The 12492-nt window shown below is 37.4% G+C and overlaps 1 protein-coding gene across 1 annotated transcript in view; it reads left to right on the top strand.

Annotated features, from left to right (window-relative positions):
* Window positions 1-1238: 1238 nt before the first annotated feature.
* ZC3H8 (zinc finger CCCH-type containing 8) overlaps window positions 1239-12492 on the top strand; it is a 29518-nt gene continuing 18264 nt past the window's right edge. Inside the window, exons 1-3 of the mRNA XM_008581216.1 lie at window positions 1239-1410; window positions 5820-5916; window positions 12147-12378. Of these exons, the coding sequence (XP_008579438.1) occupies window positions 1334-1410; window positions 5820-5916; window positions 12147-12378 (406 nt within the window). The 5' untranslated portion in view covers window positions 1239-1333. The remainder of the gene's footprint in view (window positions 1411-5819; window positions 5917-12146; window positions 12379-12492) is intronic.

Genomic DNA, 12492 nt, shown 5'->3' with positions numbered 1-12492 from the left:
GCTGAACATTTTTATATTAAATAGTATATATGATAATAATTTGAGTTTTATAATATAGTTCTGTCCTCTAAGCAGAGGGTGCTACTAGTTTTTAATCTCCTTAATTCAATTTTTCTCTCGATTTTTAGTAATGATTTATGTACAAAAGAAGGTGATTGCCTTACGAGTAGTATGAATGGGGAAAAGTAGAATTTCCCTGGGGAAGATGTCCGGTTTCAGAGAATCCCCATCACTTGTCTGTGGAGTGGACCATAATTCAAACCAGAAGCCAAACAGTCAAAAACCCTGACTTACAGAAGCAAGTAAGGTTCTCTGTCACTGGCTCAAACTATAGTTTGAGGCTTCCTTTCTACTATTCCCTTATGTGGCATTACATTAAGGAAAACTGAACATTTCCCTCTTTACCAAACGTGTGACATATTTTCTTGCCTTCATATAGTTCTCTCTACTTGGGATGTCCATAAGGTTCTCTGTCACTGGCTCAAACTATAGTTTGAGGCTTCCTTTCTACTATTCCCTTATGTGGCATTACATTAAGGAAAACTGAACATTTCCCTGTTTACCAAACGTGTGACATATTTTCTTGCCTTCATATAGTTCTCTCTACTTGGGATGTCCATTTACCCCTAACTTCATCTCTTCCTGTGGAGCTAAGATCCAGCTCAAATCCCTTTCAAGAAGCTTTCTCAGCTGTATGTGCTTTTTTCCCTCTTCTGAATCCTCTCAGCACTTGGTATTTTTAATGGGATTTTCTGCCTTTAAGTTACTTGTGTATTAAATATACATTTTAATCTCAATTGTAGAAACCCTACCAGTTACATTTCCTGTCTATACTTCTGTTTATTCATCTGAAAAATATAGGTGGTAACAATACACATCATTTAGGACTGTTAGGAGGATTAAGTCAGCTAAAACTTGAACCGTTATTTCTAAAGAAAGGTAGTAGGGTGCTCAAATAAATGTCAGCTGTTGCTACCGTCCCTTAGAAATATTGTGATTTCGAACGAAGAGTTTTTACCAAAATGGAAGAAAGGAGAATCCTAAGAACTAAGTTTAAAAAATTCTACTAAACAGCTCAGAAAACGGACGAAAAAGAGCATAGAAGTGTATATAGCATAACTACGGCGCCTGCGCCTGCGCAGAGCCGCTGAGGCGGGAACGAGAGCGGGCGTGCGCAGAGTCGCGGAGGGCGGCGCGGCGCGTGCGCGGGGCGAGGGGCGCGTGCGCCGGGCGGAAACTGCGGCATTTGGAGAGGACCTGAAGGGCTCTTCATCCGCTCTGGTTGTTACCCTGTAGCTACCCAGCTCGCGGGACGCAGGCCTTCGCCTGGGTTATGGATTTTGAGAATCTTTTCTCAAGACCCCCCAATCCGGCCCTCGGCAAAAAACCGGCCACGGACTCTGACGAAAGGTGATCCCACATCTTTTCATCCTTTAAATGTAGGGTCCCTGGCTGGGCTCCGCCTCTCCGTTCCTTCTGGATTGGAGGCTGCCTGGGGCCGCGTCCGGGCCGCGGCGAGGGCCCGCGGGGAGCGCGTGGGCCGGGCTGGCCGGGCGCTACAGTCGGACGTCGAGAGGTCGTGCGGGGAGGATGGAAATCGGAGATGGGGCCCAGTTCATAGGCCGCTAAGGCCAGGGGTGCCGAGAGCCTGGGCGAGGGGAGCTATCGGGGTGGGGGTGAGGAGCCTCCAGGTTGCTCCCCATTTTCTGCGCACCTGCCCCTCTAGGACGGTTTAAGAGCCATCATCTGTGTTCCCATAGCACTGGGACTTAGCCTTTTGCCAGCTTCCATTTGACCATAAGCTCCCAAGGGACGGAAATCATTTGTCCTTTCCCAGTGACACATGCTAGGCTCTTTTTTGTAGAAAAGACGAAACCACAAGTTCAATAAACGGTAAAAGATTAGTAGTGAATGCCCTGCAACTAGTCCACTGATTTGCATCAAAATATCTTAAAGCAACAAACACCATTTGGACTTAATTTTTACTTTAAGTTGGAAAAGGAAATAAGATTGCTGGCCAAATGGAGCTAATTTGTTGAGCTCATTCTTGGAGACGGATATAGTGCAGTTTGTTTATACCCAGATATTTGTTTACTTTTTATTCTTTGACTTTGAAGTGCTAAAAATCATCTTCTCTCCTAAAAATCTACGTCTTCTGTGTTCCCTTAAGCTGAAACCTTGACACACATTCCTTATTTCTTTATCTCCCTCATTCCACATATATCTTGGATTCTGGTTGATTTTTACCTTTAGATATCACTCACATCTGTTCATTTCTCTCTGTCTCAAATACCTTAATTGAAACTATTTCATTAATTCAGGCCGCCATCAAGAACTTTACCATGTGCTTTCCACGAAATATGGAATTTAGTCTTCTCAACAACCTTGAAGATGGTGTCCTTGTTTTACAAATGAGAAAACTGAGGCACAGAGAGGTTAAGTAATCTGCCAGGATTGCACAGTGTAAATGGTTAAACTGGAATTAAGTTGCCCTTTCTGACTCCAGGACCCATAATTTCACCGTGGAGCTTCTAGTACAAAATGACTAAAATAAAATAAGACCTATAAATATTGGGAAGAGACAAAAACGTTAATTACTTGCAGATCGTATGATCATCTACTAAGAAAAACAAGAGGACCCAATTAATAATTAAAATACATAATACAATTCAGCAAGGTGAATCATCCCAAAAAAGACAGTAGCAACATATAAAAAACCAGTAACAGCCATCAGTTTGAAAATGTATTGGACAAAAGATCCATTTACAAAGACTTGGCTGAAATACATAAAAGGCACTTGGAATTTTGCCAGAATAATAGGTCAAGGGTGGTATGAAATATGGTGAAATGTCTGTTCATATCATTTGCCCACTTTTTTCTTTGCTTGTTGGTCTTTTCTCTTTCAAATTTTAGGATTTCTTGCCTGCAAATATTTTACTCTCAATTTGTCATTTGACTTTTGACTTTGCTTATGGTATTATTTTTCAGTTCATGAAGGTGTGGGGTTTTATAGTTTTGTTTTATGCAGATGAAGCGGTCTTTTCTCTGATGGTTTCTTTTTTTTTCTAAGTAATTTTTTGTTAGAAATGCTTACTCATTTGTTCATTCAAAAAATATTGTTGAATACCTGCTGTGTAGGAGACATTATTCTAGGCCCTGGGATATAGCAATAAATGAACAAAAGAGATAAAACTCCCATTTTTATGAAACTTACATTATTGGGGGAAGGGGAGACAGATAATACATAAATATATAGTGTTTTAAGTAATGTTAAATGCCATGGATAAAATGAAAGCAGGGTAGGGGGAAAAGAAGTCTGGTGGGATGGTAGGCTGTAACTACTTTAAAGAAGGTAGTTAAGGAAAGCCTCACTGATAACACTGGCAACTAACATTTGAATAGGGACCTGAAAGGTGAGGGAGGTTGATATGGGGGAGGAGGGGTGTTCTGTGTAAAGGTCTTCAAGCAGAATGAGCTCGATGTGATTGTGGGGCAGGAGAAAATTGGCCAGAATGACTACTGGAGTGAAGTAAGAATGGTAGGACTTGAAGTCTGAGAGGTATTGGGATGGGGTTGCGGGAGGCAGATTATGTAGGGACTAGTAGGTGTCATGATAATAAGGACTTCGGGTTTTACTATGAATAAGATGAGAGGCCATTGGAAGGTTTTTGGAGGGAGTGATATCTGACATATTTTAGCAGGATCATTCTTGTGTTGAGAGTAGAATGTAGGGGAACAAGGGCAGCTTGGATTGTTGAATTTGTGCCAAAAAGTGGTCAAATATATGTATGTTTTGAAGATAGTACAAACTGGATTTCGTCAGATTGGATGACTTTAAGGTTTTGGGCAGTATTGTTAGAGGGATGGAGTTGCTGTTTAGGATAGCAGGAGGATTAGGTTTCAGAGAGAAGTTTCTGATCAAGAGTTCAGTGTTGAATATATTACGATTATGTCTGGTAGACATCCAGGTAGAGAAGTTGAATAGGAAGTTGGCTCTGTTTGGTTTTAAGGGGAGGGGTCTAGGTTGGAGACTTGGATGTTGAGATATTCAAAGCCATGAGATATGAGGAGATAACCTAGAATGATGGTACAGACAAAGAAGAGAAGAGGTGTAAGGACTGACTTTTAGAGTTGTAAAGATGAGGATCCAGAAAAGGAGACTGAGAAGTAGCAGCCAGTGAGGGAAGAAGAAACCAGGAGAGCTCAGTGTCCCTGAAGCTAAGTAAAGAACGTGTTTTACAGAGAGGAGGGTGATAGCTCAGTCACATCCTGCTGATAGGTCAGGTAGCATGGGCACTGAGAATTGTGGACCTTAACAGTGGAGTGGGGAAAGTGGACACCTGTTTAGAGTGGGCAGTATGGAATAATAGGGTGTGGTTTTAGGGTACATACTTGGGAGCCTGTCTGCCTGGGCTGAAATCTCAGCTCCACCTAGGTCTCTGACAAGTTACACAACCTTTCTGTAATTTGGTTTTCTTATCTGTAAAATGGGCTTTTCAACAGTACTACGTATGTCTTGGTGGTGTTGTGATGAGTGTAACATGAATGGAGCAGCGCCTGGCACGTATAAGCATTATTCAAGTGTTGGCTACTGCTATGTTTGCTGTTGTAGTTGTTATTGTCATTAATGCTCAGCGTAAGGGGAGGTTGCCTCCTACTCCATTAGACGATTCATTACTGGAAACTAAAGCAATACAGGTTCACAAGTATTTGGTTTTTTTGGCCCTTGTAATGATGGCTTCTGCAGAGGGCTCACAACTTGGTACCTCATCTGGTGGATGTAACTCAGAAGCACTGAGGTCAATGTAAACTGTTGAGTTGGATGAAGCCTTGAAGCCTGAGTTCCTGTAACTTTGAAAGAAGCACAAAGCCACTATTCACATTTTCCTTGTGCTAGCAGTGCTTTCCACTTGTAACATGTTCTCTGGAGAATGGACACATTGCCAAGTGTGGCCTTTGCCTGGCCAGTAACTCATATTTTTAATTCAAACCTTTTTCCAGTCTTGTATTTAGTAGTCACTGCTTACTGAAACACTGTTTTCTTCAGTACCCCAAATTGCTAGCATCAACCATTATTTAGATTCACCTACAAATTTTATTGGCTTCTTTGTTCACCAGTTTCTTGTATTTCCTGTCTTCATCTTTCTTGGGTTCATTTTTAGTTTTGCTGGAATATCCTCAAGTAATCATCTCAGATGATGTCTATGCATGGTCAACTTCTTGGTCCTGAGTCTGAAAACAATTTTTCTTTTCATCTTCACACTTGAATATGTTTGTGTCTGTCCTAAGCTCAGAAGAATGCCTTCTCCCTTACATTCCTCTTTGTTTAATAAGTTACTTACCTTTTAGGTTCAGAAAGCCCCTGACCCCCAAGTCTAGGTTAGGTGTTCCTTACATATGCACCTACACTTATCACACCATAATGAAATTGTTCTATTTTTTTTTCCTCCCAAGGTCTGTCTTTTTATTGTTATATACCAGGATGTAAGGCCCAGAGCCTGGTTTATGGTGGATGCTCAGTATTTGTTGAATGAATGGAATGATGGATGAATGGATGATTTATATAGCTGCTGATACTTGAACATTAAGGTTATGTAATCTAAAATTTCAGTTTTATAAGTTATTCATAAACGTATTGACATTTACTACTCATCATAATTTTATACATTATTTCTCTGGAGTATTTGGATAGAATTTGACTTTGGAATTTCTTTGAGGGCAATTTGGAGACAAGTCAAAGCAGTGAATTTTAATGCTGTGGTATGAACCCTTTTCAGGTTGAAAAAACCCTTTTGTGTTATTTGATATTTTTGCTGCAGAATCGATGATGAAATAGATGATACAGAAGTTGAAGAAACACAAGAAGAGAAAATAAAATGGGAAGTAAAACTGGAGTGTGAGCAAATTCCCAAAAAAGTAAGATAAAGTTGGCATACTAAAAAAACAGATAGGAATGGATGTGAGGAATTAATGAGGGATCCTGTTTTTTCATTTTAGTCAGCTTTTGGGACCCAGTTACTTACATCAAGGAAACTTAATTACACGTTTTGAAAAATTTATCATTCAATACCTTTGTTGTCATTTAACATGAAATGTTTTTAGTAATTGCTTTTATTTTGATTTTCCCTATTTCTGAAATGGATTGTAAACTGTTTCAAAACTTCTTTACTTTCAAGTTAGATTAAAATTTTTAAGGGTTCTGATTTGCTAACTTAACCGAGCTTAGTGATTTATAGCTTAAAGCCTATGTTAGTTTTCTAGGGCTGTCATAACAGTACCACAAACTGGGTGGCTTACACAGCAGAAATTTATTGTCTCACTGTTCTGGAGGCTAGAAGTCTGAGAACAAGGTATCAGCAGAGTTGGTTCCTTCTGAGGCTGTGAGGAAGAATCTGTGCCATTCCTCTCCCCTAGCTTCTGGTGGATTGCTGGTAATCTTTGGTGTTCCTTGGCTTACAAAAACATCAGCCTGATCTCTGCCTTCATGGTCACATGTTTTCCCTGTGTGCCTGTGACTATCTACATTTCTCCCTTTTATCAGAACATCAGTCATGTTGGATTAGGGCCCATGCTAATGACTTCATCTTAATTACACCTGCAATGGCCCTGTTTCCAAATGAGATCATATTTTGAGGTAGGGGGGTGAGGCTTCAACATAAGAATTTTGGGAGGACGCAGTTCAACCCATAACCAATATCTTCTCCTCTCTTGCCTCTTTCTCTTTTTGAACTTTTTTTATAATTATGAGTTTTAATACACTACAGAAGAATGGGTTTGAATTGGCAGTGAGATTCATAAGACATAAATAGGCCTTAATAGGATACTCTTACTTAGCTTTATAAAAGGATACAGGACAGAAGATACAGCAAGTACAGCATCTTCATCTCCTTGGGGAGCCTCTCATCTCCTGAGATGCAACTCTTCCGCGCATGTACAGTTGCCATAGACAAGATCTGAGGTTGACACGGAGAAACTAACTTCAGTTTCCCACAGATTTTTGGTACTGGTTTAGTCAATTTATAGATCCTTTGGGAGAGAATTGAAATCTTTAGAATATTGAGTTGTGCAATCTTTAGGTCTTCTTAAATTTCTCTCAACAGTGTTTTATAGTTCTCTTTTTAGGTATCTTACATCTACACACCTTTTGTGACATTTATTACTAGGTGTTTAATGAAGCTATTGTAAATTACATCTTTTATTTAAAGTATCATTTTCCCAGTGGGTTTCTCGGTTGGCATACACCTTATTTAAGAGTGCATGGGACATACATTTTTAAGTTCTTGTTAGTATTTTAAGATATTTCTGAAAATATCTTGAATTGATCCTCATAGGATAGATAGTTTGGCTGAAATAGAGTTAAGTTTGAGGTTATTGCTCCATTGGTGTCTGCTATCTCTTGTTGCAAAGGTGAGGTCTTAACAGTTTGATTCTATTTCCTTTGTAAGTATACAGTTCTCTCTTCCTTTGTAAGTATCCAATTCTCTCTGAAAGCTTTTGGGTTCTTCTTTTTATGCTTGGTGTTGTTAAATTGTATGAGACTGAATCTTTATTCATTCATTGTGCTTAGTGCTATTGTGGTGAGACTATTTACTCACATACTTCATATATGAGATATAGGTTCTCTTTTATTTTTTTTTTTTGTCTTTTTTCTTACATTCTGAGAAATTTCCTCTATCATTATGTCATAAATCAATTATAGTTTAAGTATTTAAGAGCTCCCTCTTGTTCTTTTTCGTTGTTATAGCTTTCTAGCATTGTTTTTTGAATATAATATCTTGAATATCCTTGTATATTTATTTTTTAATTTTTGAGTTCTTTTTCCTTGAATTATATTTACTTCTTCTAGATCAGTTTTTTTCTGCTTTTTGATTATATTTTCTAGATCAGGGGTCAATAAGCATTTTCTCTAAAGAACAAGATAGCAAATACTTTAAGCTTTTCAAGCCAAGAAGCAAAATTGAGGATATTGCATAGGTACTTATGTAATGAAAGAGAGAAAACAAATTTCCACAATTTTTTATTGACAAAATTTAACATACAATAATAATTGAGTTTTTGTAGTACAGGTCTACTAATGACAAGAATGGGATTCTTCTTTGTGGGATAATTATTTACTTAATTGGGGTTTAAAGTTACTGCTCCCTATCAAAATTGATTGAAAAGATTAATCTGTTATGCTGATATGTAGTGAGATTTTATCTATTTCATCTCTGAAGATATCTTTTCACTACAGATAGGTATTACCAAATACTGATATCAGTTTACCAGCATATGATCTTAGTTAGCATATTCATTGGCTGGAAGGCATTTATGGAACTTTTTTAGATTCTTCTCTTGAGAGTTGTCTTTTTGCATGTTACATTGCAGATTAATCATTTCCAACTGAAGGTTAGGTGGAAGCTCCTCAGTTGTACAGGTAAATGGATTTTAAAATGGCAGTTTCCTTTGTATATACAGTAATGTCTAAAAAAAAAACCACTGCTGGAACTGTAGTTTGAGTGTGGAAAATATGTCTGCTGCGAATTAGTGTGGGAATGGTGATCTTGCTCCTGTTTTAATTTTGGACAGTGCAGTGATGCTGAGCAGTTTCAGTAACTTCTGTCAGCTCATCAAGAACCAAGAAAAACTACTTGAAATCATTGCTGAAGTTCCTTCCAATTTCCTCATGTCTTTGACCAACTGTTTTTGCCAAAAGGCCAGTTGTCTTAAACTAACTTTATTTCCTCTGGACATATTTTTTCAGCTGCTGCAATTAAACATGATTTAATTAACCCAACGTCAGCTTGCTTAGATTGGCTAACAAATGAGCCACTCAGAAACTTACTTTGATTGTAGCCTTCTTTTCATTTTTATTTCTGTAAAGAAAGAAAGCTGTGAGGAAATAATCTGTTTTACATTTTCTGTTAAAACTTATTTTTCTTGCAAGTTGGGAATACTGTGATGAATGCTTAATGTAATATCAACATATATCGTGTTGTTCTAGCACTACTATATTATCAGTATGTAATAACCACAATGCTTTGCTTATTTGTGGTAAAATAATCCACATCTAACTCTACCTTTAAGTACATGACATTTTTAATCTGCAACAACTGTAATATGATATATGAAAATACCTGTGATTTGTATTAGTGACAGTCACAGGTATTGCTTATACTTCTATGGGTTGTTTTCTATGTTTAAAACAGATGAAAGTACTAAATGTCAGTTTAGAGGTTGATGAAAATATGTGATTTTCTTCCCATCTAAGTTCACTGAATATTCTTTTTTAAAATTTTTATTTAATTTTTATTTTTTTTCAGTGAATTTTCTGAATTCAATCCATAGACTCTTGGGGGTGTCTCTGGACAGCAGGGTAACAAACCCTGCTTTAGGGTGTGTAGAACAGAGTATTTTTCTGGTAGGGGTTACTCCCAAGTGCCAGTATGTGGAAGACTTAGTACCCATATGAGGATGGCCTTAGTACCCACATGTGAAGTTTTTTTTTTTTTTTCGCTGCTGACTGGTACAGGGTCGAATCCCGGTCCTTTGTGTTATCAGTACCACATTCTAACCAGCCAAGCTAACCAGCCAGCTCCCCTTCTGTGAAGTCTTAGCTTTTACCAGATCTTGGTTGATTGTGTTTCGGTGAGGGGTGGGGCAGAGAGAATTTGTTTTAATAGCTTTGTTTGCTTTTGTGTAGAATTTTAATTCATCCTTATTTATAGCCCTATTTCTCACATTCCAAACTAAACCTAATCTCCAGAGCATAACATCCTTTTTTTGTTATTAAAAATTTGTCGAACTCTCTGAATTAATGATGAATGCACTTCATACCCCCCATACACATGCATACTGTTATCTGTACTTTTTTCTTGTGTGGTGGCAAGAGGCCACATAGTTGAATAAACCATTCTGAATCAAAATCAAGAAAATTTTCTGCTTGGAAAAAAAAATACTACTTTATTTAGACTCCTCTACAAAACAAGGGAAGGGTTGTAATATCATGTTTGTGTAGTTTCTAAATTATACAAAAAACAACAAACTGTACCAATGAGTTTATAGCTAGCTAAATGAAGAAAAGTATTCAATCATTTGTATTTTATATATTTTGGTGCCCTCTGAAAAAAATCATTAGTAGTGATCATCTCTTCTATATAATAAAACAACATGATTGATGATTTTCCTGGTTTCATTAATGTTGCTAAATCATCTCATGTCTTCATTCAATACAGTATTAAATTTGAGTCTGCTTCAGTACAGCAGGCCTACATGTTTTTGTGCAAGTGGGGGGCATATTTGGATCATCCATTTGGATCACTGTAATATTTTAATTCAGATACACTGAACAGAACCTCATCTGTATTTGATTAAGCTAAACTGCATGGGAGCTTCTGTATATTGAATGGTCTTTTTGGTTCCCCCCATGCCCATTAAATAAAGTCCAAAACCAATGTAAACATCGTAATCTATTACTGGAGTCTGCCAGTTTTTTCCTAAAGGACTAGGTAGTGAGTCTTTTTGACTTTATGGGCCATATTGTCTTTGTCCCAACTAGGCACAACTAAGAGAATACGTAAATGAATGGATGTGACTGTGTTCCAGTAAAACTTTATTTGCAAAAGCACAACTCCAGGCTGAGGTTTGCTGGCCCCTAATCTATCAGTCCAGAAGTTATATTTGCAGATTTATTCTATGGTATTAGTTGGAAAAAGGTACTCTTTCTGGAAGACTTGGAGACCAGGAACTTGGTGGCCTGAAGATTGTTAGATTGGTTGGTAGTCTTATATCTGGTGTAATGAAGATAAGGTGTACATTGAAGCCATTGTCAGATCAAGAAACTTACTCAGCTTGTTTGGATTCTTTAAGCAGGGAGGAAGTTCATTTTCTAGGTTTACAACCATCCTCTGGTGGTGTGACTCCTAGCTTTGAAGTAAACCATCGGAGATAAACCGTTAAATTGGACCACCTAGTGTATGAGGGTACTTCACAGAGTTCATGGAAATTTTACAACCATCCTCTGGTGGTGTGACTCCTAGCTTTGAAGTAAACCGTCAGAGATAAACCGTTAAATTGGACCACCTAGTGTATGAGGGTACTTCACAGAGTTCATGGAAATAATCATATTATCTTTTAATTCTGTTTTTTGTATTTTATAATAGTGATTCTTCTGTTTTGTTTTGGTTTTTTATTTGTTTTGAGTTTGCTGCGTTAGTCAGTTGTCCTGTGAAAGTAGGTAAGAGACCAGGTCCCAGAGCGTTCTTTGGAGCAAGATCATTGGCCAATGTAATGATAGGAATATCATTTCTTCCTGACGTCAGAATAGGTATTTGGTATTTGGTCATTTTAAAAAAAATAAACTTTTTGACTAAAATGTATCATACATACTAATTATAATTATACAGCTTGATACACCTGTGTCACCAAATGTAGACACCTGTGTAACCAATACTTGGACATTTTTATATAGAAATTACTTTAAGTCATCTGCTATGATCATCTTGGGCTCTTCCAGAATCAGCTCCCATATTTGGGTTTTGGTTCCAGTGGATGCTTGGGTTCTCCACTGTTGCCTTGGGGCATCTTCAACAACAGACTTAGAAAATTATTTCTGAAAGTAAAGTTAACTTGATTACAGAGAACAGGGCAGTTCTTTCTTCCTTGTCATCATTGCTGCCACCTATATTGTGAGTTACAGGAGAAAGAGTAGACTTTGGTAGGTGTAATATCTTAAGTGTAAGTGGATTTTCAGTTGGGCCATTACAGTTTACTTGGTGTTTTAAGAAATGAAGAATTATTCAATCAAGATGTTTAAAAATATTGTCAGTGCAAAGGAAGAAATGCAGTGTGAGAACTATTATACTGTAATCCCCTTATGTCAAATAATTAAGACTTAGGAGTTTAGACTTTTAGTTCAGTAAAATACATATAACATACAGATTCAAAATCTTCTCTCAAATTATCTTTAAGGATGGATATGTCATGCTCGTCTGTTTGTTTTTAATTCCGGAAATTTTCAAATATGTAAGAGTGGAGAGAATAGTATATGAACCCACTTATTCATTACCCAACTTCAACCATTCATGACCAATCTTGTTTCTTCTGTATAACAAGATTGTTTTGAATCATGCTAGATTTTTAAAATTGAAAATTTAATTTTTATTTAGTTTAGGCACTTTGGAAACTCTACATCACCGAAGAGTTTACTGCGTAGAAAATCAAGAAGTAAAGACTATGATATATGTAGTGATAATGATATCTGCAGTCCTGTATCAGAAGATAGTTTTGCCAAAGAGCTTCAACAGTACATACAAGCTAAAGAAATGGCAAATGCTGCTCAACCCTTACCATTTCTTGAAAAATCCTTGAAGGAAGAGGGAGTAGAAAATTCCCAGCAAGGTAAGGGTCAAACTATTTTATTGTTTACAGTTTATCTAGAGAAGCAGTACAGTTGTTCATATATGGACAGGGAGTTTTTTGCCTGCATTTTATCTCATGATAAGATCATGGTTT

The sequence above is a fragment of the Galeopterus variegatus genome, unplaced genomic scaffold (assembly GCF_000696425.1).
Source record: "Galeopterus variegatus unplaced genomic scaffold, G_variegatus-3.0.2 Scaffold2297, whole genome shotgun sequence".
Taxonomy (NCBI): Eukaryota; Metazoa; Chordata; class Mammalia; order Dermoptera; family Cynocephalidae; genus Galeopterus; species Galeopterus variegatus.
This window is presented reverse-complemented; position numbering and strand designations above follow the sequence as displayed.